The sequence below is a fragment of the Melozone crissalis genome, unplaced genomic scaffold, assembly GCF_028551555.1.
Source record: "Melozone crissalis strain CALT ecotype California unplaced genomic scaffold, PUWL_Pcris_2 ptg000062l_1, whole genome shotgun sequence".
NCBI classification, from domain to species: domain Eukaryota; kingdom Metazoa; phylum Chordata; class Aves; order Passeriformes; family Passerellidae; genus Melozone; species Melozone crissalis.
Genome location: NW_026535840.1, coordinates 2,351,526 through 2,367,800, shown reverse-complemented (window position 1 = coordinate 2,367,800; position 16,275 = coordinate 2,351,526). Strand labels below are relative to the sequence as shown.

At 44.8% G+C, this 16,275-nt stretch overlaps 2 protein-coding genes across 7 annotated transcripts in view; one reads left to right on the top strand and one right to left on the bottom strand.

The window, feature by feature from the left end:
* The window catches only part of CTNNA3 (catenin alpha 3), a 411,267-nt gene that overhangs the window by 223,088 nt on the left and 171,904 nt on the right, over nt 1-16,275 (bottom strand). The gene's annotated exons all lie outside the window — the stretch shown is intronic.
* The window catches only part of LRRTM3 (leucine rich repeat transmembrane neuronal 3), a 76,651-nt gene continuing 62,981 nt past the window's right edge, over nt 2,606-16,275 (top strand). For 2 of the 3 annotated variants that reach the window (XM_054288366.1, XM_054288367.1), the window contains exons 1-2: nt 2,606-2,970; nt 3,306-4,837. In XM_054288366.1, coding sequence (XP_054144341.1) covers nt 2,967-2,970; nt 3,306-4,837 — 1,536 coding nt within the window. In that variant the 5' untranslated portion in view covers nt 2,606-2,966. Of the gene's footprint in view, nt 2,971-3,043; nt 4,838-16,275 lie in introns of those variants that run through there. The other variant, XM_054288365.1, reaches the window with a different exon arrangement.

Below are 16,275 nucleotides of genomic sequence, written 5' to 3'. Positions count from 1 at the left end.
TAGAAGCATCTCAGGTTCTGTGGTGTCTCAGTTTATGTTTAGGGCTGAAACCCCAAAACACAGAGTTGAGCTTTGTGTTCAAGACTACACAAATAAATAAAATATTTTTCTTATGAGGTTTTTCTTTGCACCAATCACTTGGGCCTCGAGGTCTCGTTGCCCAGTTCCATGAGTTGAATGGTTACCCCATGGGGGTGCACTGACAGACAAGGTGTAGCTGATACAAGGCAAAGGTCTCTTTAACTTAATTCTTTATCTGTCATAGTTTACATGGGCAGACTGGCCTAAAATTTTATAAGAAATTTTTCATACTGGGATTTGTTTCATACTAGGAGCTTTATTCCCACAACTGGAGAAGAACTTATTCTGCTGTATAAAGATACAGAAATGTAATCTTAAAAAACTCTGGCACTTTTCCTGCTTGTGTAATTCAAAAAGGATCACAGTAAAGAAAATTCAATTTGGCAATCCATTAACATAGATTTGATGCTCTCTCTGTTCATATCTTGATGTCTCACCCCTTTCAGAAAAATGAAAATAACTCTTGGTAAAGAGTGGCTGTTCCCTCTTATTAGTCCAGTATATTGGCAATTATTAAAACCCTGGGAAAGCTGCTGAAGCTCTGCTGACTCATGGTGGCCAAGAACTTATTTGTTAACTCCATAACCAAGGTGGAGGAGGGAGAGAAAGAAAAAAAAGGCAGAGAGCAGGCAAAGTTTGGGAAGAAGGCTGTGTGCCAGGCGGGCACTAAGTTGCACCAATTCTTCAGGAGAAAGGATCTGGATGTTATTGGAAATTTAACATGCTGTGTTTGAACCAGATGAAGAGACAAACCTAATTTCAGCCCATTTAAGTTTAGGAACCTAAAAGAGTCATTTCAATGCAGAGTTTACCTCTCACAGACATCTACTGTCAACGGAGGAAGAGCAGCGGCTCCAAAAGACAAATTGACTTACCAAAGGTCTGAGCTGTCTTCTCCCTGCTCCATCAAGAACAGAGACACCCCAGGGCAGTGATGGAAAGCCTGTACCAGGACAGCAGCCTGGCACGTGGCACTGCTGTCAGCGCAAGAGCTCAGTTCCCACTGCACTCTGCAGTTTGTCACTGCTCCTCCACCCTACAGAGCAGCCTGCAGAGCCCCAAACAAGCTGCAGCAGAGCAAGGGGGATGGAGCTGACAGGGATTAATGGAGCAATTAACCCTTTCCCTCCCCACCAAACTGCCCCAAGGAGAAGAACTCTCACAGAATGTGCCATGACGCAGGAATATATTTCTGACATGAAAGATGTTAGTAGGTGTTAGCCAGGAATGACTCCTCATTTGGGAGCTCTGGTTTGGTTCATTAAGACTTGTGGGATTACTGTAAACCTGAGGTCATTCACAGCCTAAGTACTAGCAAAGGTGGCATTTTAATGCCTGGAAAATTTTAGATTTCACCTCATTTTAAATTATTCTATTCTCACAGCAGTGAATAATTAGGGAAAAGCCAGAGGACATTATTCCCAGGGTACAGATTCTCCCCCAGAAAGGCAAAGTGGTTCTCAGCACTGTCTGGCTGCATTTGAGCACTGCACTCTGCACTCCTAAGGAGCAGCACAATTCTTCCCAGCCCCCTGCCCATTCCTGCACAAAAAAGAGCCAGGATTTTCCACTTGCCCACCATCATCTGTGATCACATCTTTCACAGCAAAGGAAGGCTGCCAGCATGGTGGATTTGCTGTGACACCATCTTACCCTTGCTCTGCCCAGATGAGAGCATGTGTTCTTTCCCCGCAGCAGGCAGGGAAGAAGGGAAAACCAAGGAAAGACAAGGTGGCTCTCTTGGTGGTATTTGACGACTGTAGAGCATCACACATATAAAAAGCTCAGCATTACTGTACCTTCACATAAAATCCTGTCCCTGTCCTGAACAACAGTAAAAACAATTCACCTCATTAAGGTACCACACCAAGCTGCGTAGTCGCTGTGCTGTAAAGGCTCTGGAAGCCTGTGGTTGAAGCGTTAGCGTTGTGGAACAAAGTGACAGCAAGTTGGGAAATAAATGAGCACAGTACTCTCTTCTAACCTCCTGGCACTGAGCCTTTTAACAGAGAAGAAAAAAGCAAAAACGGAAAATGTCAGCCCCAAAAACATTTTTCACGTTGTAAAAAAGAGAGTCCGCTCTAAAGCACTTGATAAGAGACACACTGAGGGGTCTGAAAAATAGCGAGTGGAACAAAAAGGTTATGTGAACACATCTAATGTAATTAAAAAAATAAATCTTTCCAACCAAAATTTGTATCTATGTCTTTCAAACGTCACGTCAGCCCTAAAGACGAAAGTCTCAGCAGCTCGGGGATGCAGGGCAGCGCTCGGGAGCACGCACAGAGGGCCGGGGCAGCGCGCACGGAGCGAGCAGCGCCCGCTCTCCCGGGGGAGCTCGCTCATTTGCAAGGGAAGGCGGGCACTGCACATGCCCGCGGTGCCGCCGCCGCTGGGGGCAGCTTTACATAAGGCTCGCCCGGCGCCAGCGCGCTCAGTCGGCCGGGGCTCTCGGCATGCCGGGCCGCGCTGCCCGCAGCTGGCGCGCCCGAGCCGCGGGCCCGGGGCACGGCGGGGCAGCGCCCGGAGCGCGGCGCCGCGGGCTGCACCCACCCACGGGCGCTCCCATGAAGCGACGCTGTGAGAGCCGCGCTCCCAACTAGAAAGATGCAAAACCGTAATATCCGTGAAGATCCTATTACCTAGGAAGAATTTGACGTTTTGCTGCGAACGCTGTGTTGGGATTGATTTATTCTTGGAGTGCTCTGCACGGCTGGCAAAGAATAATGTTCCAAAATCGGTCCATCTCCCAAGGGGTCCAATTTTTCTTCCTGGGTGTCAGCGAGCCCTGACTCACTACAGTGCAGCTGACAGGGGCTGCCATGCTTGTGGCACACTAAGCAAAAAACAAAAGACCTAAGGACGACCTTTGAACAACACAAAGGATGGGTATGTTTTTCATGTTACCTTTTCAATTTATACTTCATAGTTACTGCATAGCCTGTGCTTTAATTACACCATAAACTTACCTTGATGTGTTTTGTTATTGTACTTAAATGGCTTAGGGATTACACCTTTTACCCAACTATTTGTCAGTAGTTATATTGAGGTATTCTTAAAACAAACCAAAAAAAAGCCGAGTTTAAGAAAAAAACCCAACGTGAAAAGTAGTCGAGTCAAGCTAGGGCTTTGTAAATGATTGCTGAAGTAAAAGATATTAGCATGATTGAAAAAAATGACTGATGTGTGGGGGGATAACTTTTCTAAGTTGTTTTTATTTCCAGGTTTCAATGTAATTAGGCTACTGAGCGGATCAGCTGTAGCTCTGGTAATAGCCCCTACTGTATTACTGACAATGCTTTCTTCTGCTGAACGAGGATGCCCTAAGGGCTGTAGGTGTGAAGGCAAAATGGTATATTGTGAATCTCAGAAATTGCAGGAGATTCCCTCAAGTATATCTGCTGGTTGTTTAGGTTTGTCCCTTCGATATAACAGCCTCCAAAAACTAAAATACAATCAATTTAAAGGTCTTAATCAACTCACCTGGCTCTATTTAGACCATAACCACATCAGCAATATTGACGAAAATGCTTTCAGTGGAATACGCAGACTAAAAGAGTTGATCTTGAGTTCCAACAGAATCTCCTATTTTCTTAATAATACCTTCAGACCTGTGACAAATCTCCGGAATTTGGATCTGTCATACAATCAGCTGCAGTCTCTGGGATCTGAGCAGTTCAGGGGCTTAAGGAAGCTGCTGAGTTTACATTTGCGGTCCAATTCCCTAAGAACCATTCCTGTTCGAATATTTCAAGATTGCAGGAACCTCGAACTGTTGGACCTGGGTTATAATCGCATCCGGAGTTTAGCAAGGAATGTCTTTGCAGGTATGATCAGACTGAAAGAGCTTCATCTGGAGCACAATCAATTTTCTAAGCTCAACCTGGCACTTTTTCCAAGGCTAGTCAGCCTTCAAAACCTTTATTTACAGTGGAATAAAATCAGTGTGATAGGACAAACTATGTCTTGGACCTGGAGCTCATTACAAAGACTCGATTTATCTGGCAATGAAATAGAAGCTTTCAGTGGACCTAGTGTTTTTCAGTGTGTGCCCAATTTACAGCGCCTCAACCTGGATTCAAACAAGCTCACATTTATTGGTCAAGAAATTTTGGATTCTTGGATATCTCTCAATGACATCAGCCTTGCCGGGAATATATGGGAATGCAGCAGAAACATTTGCTCTCTGGTAAACTGGCTTAAAAGTTTTAAAGGGCTGAGGGAAAATACAATTATTTGCGCCAGCCCCAAAGAGCTGCAAGGGGTGAACGTGATCGATGCAGTGAAAAACTACAGCATCTGTGGCAAGAGTACCACGGAAAGGTTCGAGCTGGCACGAGCTCTCCCAAAGCCAACGTTTAAACCAAAACTCACCAGGCCTAAACACGACAGCAAGCCCCCCGTGCCCCCGACGGTGGGAGCCACGGAAGGCAGCTCTGAGCCCGAGCACGACGCGGAGCACATCTCCTTCCACAAAATCATCGCCGGCAGCGTGGCTCTCTTCCTGTCGGTGCTGGTGATCCTGCTGGTGATCTATGTGTCATGGAAGCGCTACCCTGCCAGCATGAAGCAGCTGCAGCAGCGCTCGCTCATGCGGAGGCACAGGAAAAAGAAAAGGCAGTCGCTGAAGCAAATGACTCCGAGCACACAGGAATTTTATGTAGATTACAAACCCACCAACACTGAGACCAGCGAGATGCTGCTGAATGGAACGGGACCCTGCACGTACAACAAATCGGGCTCCAGGGAATGCGAGGTATGAACCATTGTGATAAAAGAGCTTTTAAAGGCTGGGAAATAGTGGTGCTTTATTGAACTCTAGGGACTATAAAGGGAACGTTTTTCTCACTTTTCTGGCACAGCTCTTCCATGTCCCTTTTTTGTACATTCATAATACTGGTCATTTTGCTCTCATACATAATCAACTCATTGAAATTTAAATACCGCAATCAATGTGAAGCCTGAGCTCTGGTTTAATACAATACCTATTGTACAAACCCTCTACTGATCTCATTAAAGTCTCTCTTGTTTTTAAATAGAAAACTTCTTTCATAAGTAATCCACTGCACCTGCACCAACTGTGCCTCTGTTTAGGGAGATAAATGACAACAATGAAAAGAAAAATCAAACTCAGGGTATCCCCCTCTGCCTCCCCAAACCCAGTCCTTGCTCTAAAACTCACTTTTTGAGCCCAGAATGAAGTAAAGATCCAGGTGCTGTAGTATCATATGAATTCTGAGTTGTCTGAGGGCAGAGATGGTGCAGGAACAGCTCTGAAAAAATGCCTGCTTGCTGCTCAACACAAGAGAGACTAAAAAGCACCCTTAGGAATCACACCAGAGGCAAGCAGAGGGAAACCTAGGCTTAATAAAAATTTAAAAATTAAAAGATACAGTGGTATTTACTGTACTGCATTATACCCCAGTGTTTCTAGGGCCAATAGCTAGCAATTGAAACCTGTTTATGTGACTTCATACAAAAGGTGCCAGTGTTTATCCCTACATCCAGTTGCCTTTCAGAAAATAGTCAAAAGGCATTCATTAGATGAGGAGCAGAAATTCCTTATTGATGCAATTAGAGGAACTCAAATGTGCAGCAGCAAAAGCAAGACCACTTCCTGCACACATTTGTTTCAGCTCTCATTAGGAATTCTCTTTTCAGGACTGTCAAAGGCATTTATGTAGCTGAGGAAACCATTAAAATCCATCATTTTCTTCTGTTTCTGTTTATTGGCTGGGCTAGGCTCGCTAAGGTTGTGTGTTATGTTTTGCACAGTGTCCCTCTAATAACTAAATAAAGCTTCATCACTTAAAATGCCAAACACTGTGCATTTTAGACATACTACAGCTGCACAGAGCTTTCAGAGAAAACTGGTTACTCACTGATGTGAGAGGAGTCCACCCAAAAATCCTTTTACACCATTCAGTGACAAATCATTTTCCTCTCTTACCAAAACCCTAATGACATTACAGAATTCACACATATTCAGTTTTAATGTCTAGTCATACAGCAGTGGTTGTGGGCAAAATACAGATTTGTAACCCAGCTATTCCCTGCCTTCCTTCTCCCAAAATCATGTATTTGTTGGCTGCAGAAGAATAGAATATCCCCCATATTTGCAATTAAATCATATCTCTTATTTTGATTTTCAGGAAGGGAGGGTATGAAATAACACAGCAGCACCTTTCTAGAAGTCAGTAATTTAATTATCTCCATTTTGCAACTTGATTTGGCTTTGTAAACTGCACATCTTCAATCACTTGGGAAGGAATATTTCTACAAGGCAGTTTCACTGCAGCAGATTAGAAAAAGCAAAACCTTAACAGAAGGTTCTCCTGAATTGTTACTGAAAAAACCCAATCATAGAAAATCACCTTGAAACATGCTCAATACAGTGAAAACAAAGACAGAAACATCTCTTAAAAGAATTAATACACTTGAAAGGGTTTGGGCTGGGGTTTTTTCACGGAATGAACCCATTCTCCTTTTCAAGGACTGTAGTGAGGAAATAGCTGAGGGTGGAAGCTGGAGCTGTGCTGAGCCCTGCAAGAGAGACCCCATTTCCCTGAGCACCAGGACCCCACAGCATTCACAGTGCAAGTGCTTGAGACACTTCAGCAGCACAGCAGAGCTGCACCTCAGTTGTGCCTGGGAAGCTGCTATTAAAAAGTCAATACACATTTAATTATCCAGGCTACTGCAGGATTCAGTTTTCTACCAGCACATCCTGCTTATCTCTGAAGCTTTAGAGTACTGAAGCTTTAGAGTTTGCTATAAACTTCATGTTAACAACCATCCCTGCACTTCAGGGGCTTCCGTCTCTGCAGTGGTGACTAACATTGGGCACAGCCAAAACACAAGAGACTTGCCCCAAAACATATGGATGTTCATATATACATACATACAGACACACACACACGTGTGTATGTGTGTGTGTGTACAAATATAAATACACATAAAAATAAACTTAATTTTTTATATTTCATTTTAGGACTGCTAACTGCAATCAGAAAATAATTTCATACTGTTGCTTAAGAATTTTTGTTATTCAGAAATATTCAATGCATCTTCCAAAACCTCTTAATGGACTGTGATTGTGAGAGTTGTCTATAATTGAATTGGACTTATTATGCTTTGTGTTTCTTTAATGCCTTGTTGTAAATATCACTCACAAAGAACCAATCCACAGCCTCCTTCAGAAAGTGCTACCTGTAAAACCATCACTAGCTCCCTTTGAATGATCAATTATAGGCATGAAAAAGCAAATCAGGCCAGTCTGCCATTAATCATGGATGGGTAACAAACACCCAGCACGTGCATTCATGCGCAGCCATGCTCAGATCCCCAATCCCCTCCCAGCCTGGGAACTGCAGGTGTCCCCAGACACGTGGGTCAGTGTGTGAATCCTGCCATGGTCACTGGCAGCCCGTGGCTGGGCACACACCAAACACACCCCGTGCAACTCTCTGAGCCTTGTGCACAGCCCAGGGCCTGGGAGCCAAGGTTTTAAATCCCACCCTAGTGCCCGTGGCTTAGAAAGCATTTTGAACCAGCTCCACAGCCCCTTAAAACACATTATGAACTCCACGTTTTCATGTGGGCAAAACCCACATGAACTCAGCTAACCTGAGCCTCACCACTGGCAAATGAAATGCTCCAGCAGTGACTTGGTTTGGGTGGCAGGGCCACCAGAGTCACAAATTCTAATAATCTTGGGAATGACTTGGTCTTGGCTGAGCAGCTTTTAGTCCCCATGAAAGGCTGCCCCTCTCCTGAATACAAATGAAGTGCTGAAGCCTCAAAGGTTCCAGCAAAGAAATTTCTCCTTTGCTTCTCTCCAGTATCTAAAATCTTGATCCCACTTTGTCCTGGTTTTTGGATAGCTTGGTGCCAGTCTCTCACAAACCTGTTAAAACCTCCCTGGGGTGATGCCAAGCAATCCTCAGAGGATGTCAAAGAGCCACAGCAGCTACCATGGCTCTCACAAACCTGGGAGCCTTCACACAAGCATTTTAGGCACTAAGTTGATGAGGAAGATGTGACCAAATGCCTCCAATGACTTGGCTCCTCTTTAATGGAGCTGATAGCACCTACATATTCCAGTTTTAGGAGAGCAGCAATGGGTGTTGAAGATGTGTGTAATTTTTTTTTTCTGTATGTTTTTGGGATCTGTATCCATTTACTGTTCCTTTTCCTGGGACATGTATGGTGTTCTGGGGCTACCACTGCAGACCAGAGCTTTTCAAGCTGCAGACAAAGTGCAGGACTCTTCCATGCCCAGTGTCATTGTCACTGGGTTGGCATCTATGTGTATTTAGACAATGCTGAGACGAATGTTAGGTGGAATCACCAGACTGCTTCATTTCATTGTAGCACCCCAAAAACATTGAGGGCAGTCAGGACTTTCTGTGAGACACAGAGAGACCATGGCAAACAGAATGAGAGATTGGAGGTCATTTGCTGGATCACACAGAGGCTGAGGGCTGGAGTGTAACCCAGCCCTTGCACCCAGGTCTCCTGCTGGCCTCTCAGGGACCCAGCTCATGGAATATTCAAGTGCCATTTCAGACTAACACACCACACAGAATGCACATCTTGGGGAAAAGAAAATAACTCATGCACTGAGCAAATTGGAGGAGACTGGTAATGTTCATTCACCATGTTGAGATCACCTCCAGCAACTGCAGAGTAAAAGAATAATAATGAGAACAAGTGGCTTGAGTATAATGACTGCAAGCTCCTCTGCTGGCTGGCTTTCATGACTCACTATCTGCACCTCCAGAGTCATCACAGCTGAAGCTTTGGCAAAGCTCTCTTTTCCTATTAGTATAAAATGGTGAACCTTCATAGAAAATTCAATTGCAAAATCAACATAAATATACAATATGCCTGCACATACAATTAGAAATTTCCAGTTTGCTGCAAGCAAATGGTCTTTGCTGTCAGCCCTCAGTGCTAGATAAATATTCCATGGGTGAATTTCTGTGTAACAATAGTGACATCCAGTGGGTAGGGAGCTTAATCACAGGTACCTCCTGCATAAATCAATTCCCACTGAGATGTGTTTGCCTCTTCCCTTGGCATCCTTCTCTGTCCCACAGGAGAAGCATCAAACCCTGGCAGCACAGTGAGTGCGCAACTGGAGCTGTGTACAGCAGCCACAACCTGCATGTAGTGAGGACATGGAGAAAATAAGAGCAGGTGAAAGCTGGCAGGAAATGGTGACTTCCATCCAGTGTGGGGGTCACTACTGCCAGAAGAAGGCAAGGAGTACACAAGCAGCTCTAACGAGTTTGTGGCCACTGGTTTACAACTTATTATTTAGAAAACACCACTTTAATAGACTAGAAAATAAACTCAGGCCACAAAAAACTCATTCAACCTCCTAGTAACAGAAGACTAAAAATTTTTTTCTTCAGTTTATAATAATGAGAGAAAGATTTTATTAGACATTATAAGAAGGACAATTCAATACCTGGGAACAAGCCAAAGTAAGAACTTCCTCTCAAAACCACATAATGTTCAAAGAGACAAGAGGAAAATGATGCAAGATCAAATTCACAAACAATAGCAAAGTCCTACAGTGGCAAATATGACATGAATGTGCAGCACATTTGCTTGGGCACACCCTCAGGAGCGTTTTGCTGTACCTGCACTGGGTCCCAGTGACTCTGTGCCACTGTTCCTGCCATGGTCCTGAACCACAGGGAGGGACAGAGGACAATGAAGTCAGGATTGCAGCTCTGTTGATAAGATTCAGATTTCACTGCCCCATAGAAGGTGCACAGGAACTCATTTCCCTCCACACTGGAGGAAATCCAGCTGTAATTCTAATTTCTGATGGCTTCAGGTGCACTGGGAGGTCACCTATCAGTCAGTCCATGCTCCAGTGCTTTGCTTTTCAGCCCTAGCAAGGCTTTGGAGAGTGGGGATCATCACAGGAGGATAAAATTTCTGATTGTGGTGTGATTCTCAGGGCTACAGCCAAACCCTTCCCTGGCATCACCCCCAACAGAGCACAGCAGGGCACACAGACACAGCTCAACAGGAGGGCATAACAGAATAAAAAGGGTTTTATCCCTGCCCTGTGGGACAATTAGCTGTGAGCTGATGGCCAACGTTTTACCTACCAGAGAAGCTGCAAATCTCATTTGGAACGAGCACAAACATCATAAAAGCAAGAATGAAAAAGATTTGCAAGTAGGCACTATCTTTTTATCCCACCAATCCATCACAGAAATTACATCTCCCTGCAAGTCTTGTCTTGCTCACGCTGTGACACCACAATGACCCCAGCACTGTCATTGTAATGGAAGAATGAGCATTGTTTACTGAGAAGGGGCAAAAGGCTAGCTAATTCCTATTTATTAACTGCTTCCTAAAGGGCTTAATGACCTACTGATGTTATTACAGGAAATACTAGATATTCATGTGAGAACTCACACATTTAAGGTTCTTCATCACTAAAATCAACCAAACTCTTTAACAAAACAAACCATTTCATTCTTTACTTACTGTTTGTTAATGTTTCCCACAAACTTTTGTTTGCCAAAAAGCAACTGAATAACTGGAGGTGTAATCTTGAAAAAAAGTCCTCCAAAAACCCTTCACATGTCCTCTTAACCACTAAAGCCATTCCCTTCCTGTGTTCATGACCAACATTCTCATGGGCACCTCTGTTCATGGCCATAATTACACTGAGAGATAGAAAAAACCCAGGGAAAGGGCTGCATGTGGCTTACAGCACTGGTAAAATGTCAGGAAGGGTCACTCAGCTTGTCCAGAACTTAAAAACTGGAAGTAAAAGATACAAAATGATAGATAGATAGATAGATAGATAGATAGATAGATAGATAGATATGGAATGTCCAATAAAATAAACATTTCTGCATCTCTTAGAAGTATTTTAAACAGCTTTTTTTTTAAGTTGCTACTGTCAGGTTCTGGGCATATTTAGACATCAAACAAAAAACTTCTCTTTTCTTTCATACCTTACTAAATGTCAGGAAGAAAATACCTTCCTATAATGTAAGACATTCTTCCCAAAGCTGTGGGACTGAGCTGGTGTTGGAAAAAGTCTAAACGTACTCCACCTTACTGTTGTTGTTTCTGATGTGATTATTTCCAACAGCTGCAGAAGTGGTAAGATACAGCTCACAGGTAACATGTGCATTATTCTAGCTGAGCACAATCTCCTGGCATTTATTTTGAGCTTCATGGCAAATCCTAGGTTTTGCTGTTGGCTCTTCCATGTGCCCTTTGTGGTCAGGAACAACTTACAGAATGTTGGAATGCCAGTTCTTTACCTGTGTCTGCAGCAGTTGGCACTGTAAAACTCATGGTTCTGAATTTTTGGGGCATTCGTGTTTTCTAGTTCCCTAAAGGCTGCAAAGCTCACAAACAGACTCCAAACTAAAGTAATGAGATTATCATCCCCTTCCTGGTTCAGCTCTGAGCCAGGGGAGAAAAGGTGCCCCAAACATTCAAAGGTACAGCCAGGATCCCAGTGAAAGCTGGGTGCCATGATCTAGTTGAGGTATTAGAACATGGGTTGGACTCAGTGATCTTAAAGGCCTCTTCCAACCTAGAAATTCTGTGATTCTGTGATTCTGTGAAAGTTGGGCATCCCAAGAGCCCTGGTGGGCACCCCAAGAATGTCCTGGTGGGCATCCCCAGAGCATGGTGGGCATCCCAAGTGCCCTGGTGGGCACCCCAAGAGCCTGGTGGGCACCCCAAGAGTGCCCTGGTGGGCACCCCAAGGGCCTGGTGGGCACCCCAAGGGCCTGGTGGGCATCCCAAGGGCCTGGTGGGCACCCCAAGGGCCTGGTGGCTGCTCCCTGTGCTGCCCTAGGGAACACTGAACAGCCCAGGGGAGATAATGAGCAGTAGTAGCGCATTAGTAATACAAATCCACTGAAAACACAACCATGAGAAATGGATTCCCTGTTCCAAAAATACAGACTCCATCATGTATATTCTAGCATACACACTGTCTTGTTTGATTTAATTTGTTAAAGTGCATTTATTTAGCACTGCACAAGCATCTGTTTGGTGCTGTGGTGAGTTGTGCAAAAGCTGCAGGTGATGAAAGTAGAGAAAGGGAACACAGTTTACAAAAAGCAGACTGGAGTCAAACAGAAAAACACTTCAGACAATCCTAATTATTGTGCTGTACTCTTTTTTCAGTCTCCTATAGATGATCCTGTTTATTTTAAAACAGACTGCAGCAAAGGTTTTCAGACCTGCAAATGGGAATTTCAACACCCAAATCTCACCCATTTGTTGCACCAGTCGAGCACTTAACCTTTTTTAAGAGACATTATCCCCTCTCCATTTCTCCCCAGAACTGGACATTTGAACATGACTCAAGGGTCACAAAGTGCTCTGGCCAGCTCCATGAAGCTATTTTGAAAAATTACCTCCCCAGAGATTTTGGCAAATCCTCTTGCAAGGGAAAGGGAGCAGCTGTGCCTCAGTGAGTGCAGATGGGGCAGACCCACCTCAGTCACACTGGGAGGGCTGCAAAAGGATGGAAAAGGATGTTGGTGGCTGGGGAACTGCCTTCTGACCTGACTGGCACTAATTCCTGGCACACAGTTACAGTGAACTCACCTCAGAAAATAATCAACCATGGTTCACCTTAAAAAACAGCTACAGATTCTCAAGTCTGGCTTCTTTTAGCCAGAAGAGTTTATTCCTCAATTTCTCACTAATAACAATCATAGTAATCTTATACAAACACTTAATCAAAGTATGAGAAAAGGATCATCTTTTCCTCTTCAATAAAAGAGTAACATCCAATAACATGCCAGCACATCAGAGTTTTGTTAGCAGTGCACTGTATCTTGTAATGTGACACTCTCAGATGGCAGCACTGCCTTGCAGCCCTCTGGGACATGAGTCATATCCTCAGAGCAGTCAGCTTCATCCTGGCCTGCCCCTGAGCCAGCCAGACACTGCACTGTGCACATCCCAGCCATTTCCAATGGGACACACATCCCTGTGCTCCAGACACTGCACTGTGCACATCCCAGCCATTTCCAATGGGACACTCATCCCTGTGCTCCAGACACTGCACTGTGCACATCCCAGCCATTTCCAATGGGACACTCATCCCTGTGCTCCAGACACTGCACTGTGCACATCCCAGCCATTTCCAATGGGACACTCATCCCTGTGCTCCAGACACTGCACTGTGCACATCCCAGCCATTTCCAATGGGACACTCATCCCTGTGCTCCAGACACTGCACTGTGCACATCCCAGCCATTTGCAATGGGACACACATCCCTGTGCTCCAGACACTGCACTGTGCACATCCCAGCCATTTCCAATGGGACACTCATCCCTGTGCTCCAGACACTGCACTGTGCACATCCCAGCCATTTCCAATGGGACACTCATCCCTGTGCTCCAGACACTGCACTGTGCACATCCCAGCCATTTGCAATGGGACACTCATCCCTGTGCTCCAGACACTGCACTGTGCACATCCCAGCCATTTCCAATGGGACACTCATCCCTGTGCTCCAGACACTGCACTGTGCACATCCCAGCCATTTCCAATGGGACACTCATCCCTGTGCTCCAGACACTGCACTGTGCACATCCCAGCCATTTCCAATGGGACACACATCCCTGTGCTCCAGACACTGCACTGTACACATCCCAGCCATTTGCAATGGGACACTCATCCCTGTGCTCCAGACACTGCACTGTGCACATCCCAGCCATTTCCATCTAGGACACTCATCCCTGTGCTCCAGACACTGCACTGTGCACATCCCAGCCATTTCCATCTAGGACACTCATCCCTGTGCTCCAGACACTGCACTGTGCACATCCCAGCCATTTCCATCTAGGACACTCATCCCTGTGCTCCAGACACATCCTCTGTGCATATCCCAGCCATTTCCAATGGGACACACATCCCTGGGCTCCACACACATGCACTGAGCACATCCCAGCCATTTCCATCTCAGACACTCATCCCCGTGCTCCCAGGGTTGTGACTCACACTGTGATATCCTCACCATCCTCCTTCCAACACAGGATCCCTGCAGGAGGGATGCAAACCCAGCTCTGGAACTGCTCCTAAGGCTACTTGTACCTAGCTCCAGCAGCCTCTCTGCTGTGGGGACTAAATGTTTGTCTCTACTTTGATTTATCCTCAGCAGCAGTTCCCAGGTTACACCAGTGACACAAAATGCAGGCCTGCAGCAAAGCCCAGCAATATTCTGACATGAGCTCAGAAGCTCCAATTACCAGACAGAAACTCATCCTTCACTAAAGAACAGATTTACTCCAAGCACACTGGACAGCACCTCCCACCCACCCCTGCTGCTGCTGGCAGCACAAACAAGAGTTTCGTTTTTCTAGTGAGCAAGCAACAAGCACAGAGGGTATGAGGGAGAACATTCCACAAGGGAATCCTGAGCTCTGGGTCAGGCTGGGCAGAGAGCAGCAGCAGTGCAGGGAAAGGGGCTGGGAGGGCAGTGCAGCTGCCTCAGTGTGCAGGAACTGAAGTGCAGCAGTGTCCATGGAGGTCTGCTTTTATGGGAGTTTAGAAAAGCACAGGAACTTAGGCAGCCATGCACAATTCCCTGCTACCCAAAGGACAGCTGGGCTGCAGCCACAGCACATTGTGGCAAGTTCTGATGTGCAAGAGCAATAGAGAAGGATTTGAAATTGTAACATGAGGGGTTGCACTGTCAAATGTGAAAGCATGTTGGATTTGGCCTGTACTGGTATCATAAATTAAAAACACCTGTACATCAGTAATATGAACAGAATGTATCAGTAATATCAATAGAATGTATCAGTAATATGAATAGAATGTATCAGTAATGTCAATAGAATGTACCAGTAATATCAATAGAATGTATCAGTAATATCAATAGAATGCATTTTCCAAAGCCGTGGAACTACTGATATGTATGCTTTGGCTTCATGTATAAACTGACATGGCAAGTTCTAAATTTAGCCAAGCCAATTTCTTTTAAAGCCTCATCACACTAATTACATCCATCAAGTGTGTAAAATACCTTTTGTCAGCTAAGAACAGAAGACTTAAATGAAATGTAAATCCTTACTCAGCACTTTAAGCTGTTAATGGCTCTAAGTCGTTAATGAGATGATGAAAGGAAAATGCTCCTGCCGACTCTGTGGTGAGAATTTATTACCAGTACTCATTACTCCCAGCCAGTGCAGATTCTGGAAGTGTCCCACATTTGTGCCAACACCCCAGTATCAACAGAGAGATCCCAAAATAATCTTCTTTGCTTGCAGATGTGCTCGTGTGTGCCGGTGGGGCTTGGCAGGCACTGCAGAGATGGGTGCCCTCCCTCCTGAGGCAGAGGAGCTGCCCCCATCCTGCAGCAGGGCACAATGTCAGAATGGCATCTCAGCTTGACTTGCTGGCATTGTAATTCATCAAACAGTGTGAGCACTAATGGCTGACTGCACAGCATGCCTGGGCTTATGTGTTTTGATAATGAATTTCGATAGATCCCCCATTAGAATTAGCTCAGAAGAGCACTGGAAAGAGATTTACAGGACTATGGATGTACTACAGCAGGAAGGGGGAGAACATGAGAGTTAAAGGGATATATCCCTGTTATCCAAAACTTGCAAATTTAATTTCAATTCACTAACATCAGGATTTATGAATTTTCATCCTTTTCACCAACTACAGGATTTCCTCTCTCTGCCTATAACCTTAAGGAAGATTATTAAGAGAAATTCCCAATTGCACAAAACCCCTAGATCAGGCTTAGTTCTTACTGAAAGGAAAAATATCATTATTTGATTTCTTTCTCAGATTTCTCTCTCCCAGTCTAGTCCCTTTCTTTCCTTCAGTCTGAGCTCCTCTCCTCTCTTGATTAGCTTTTTCACAGAAGGAAAAAGAAAATCCAGGAGCTACATTTAAATGTAGCAGATGCCCTTGAATTTCTATGAGTTGTGCCCTGTAAAGCCTTGTTTACAACCTCAGCTCCAGCAGCAAGTGAGCTCCCAGGAACAAAGAAATGTTAGAGGCATTTTCACAACAGTTTTAAATTGCTTCCCCCAGTAGAGAAGACTCACTGATCAAATAAATAAAGTGAGGTACAGGAAAGTGATTCATGCTCAAACACAATGAAAATTAATAAAATAAAGCAGTCTGGAATATTTGCACCCTCTGCAGGAACACTGTCC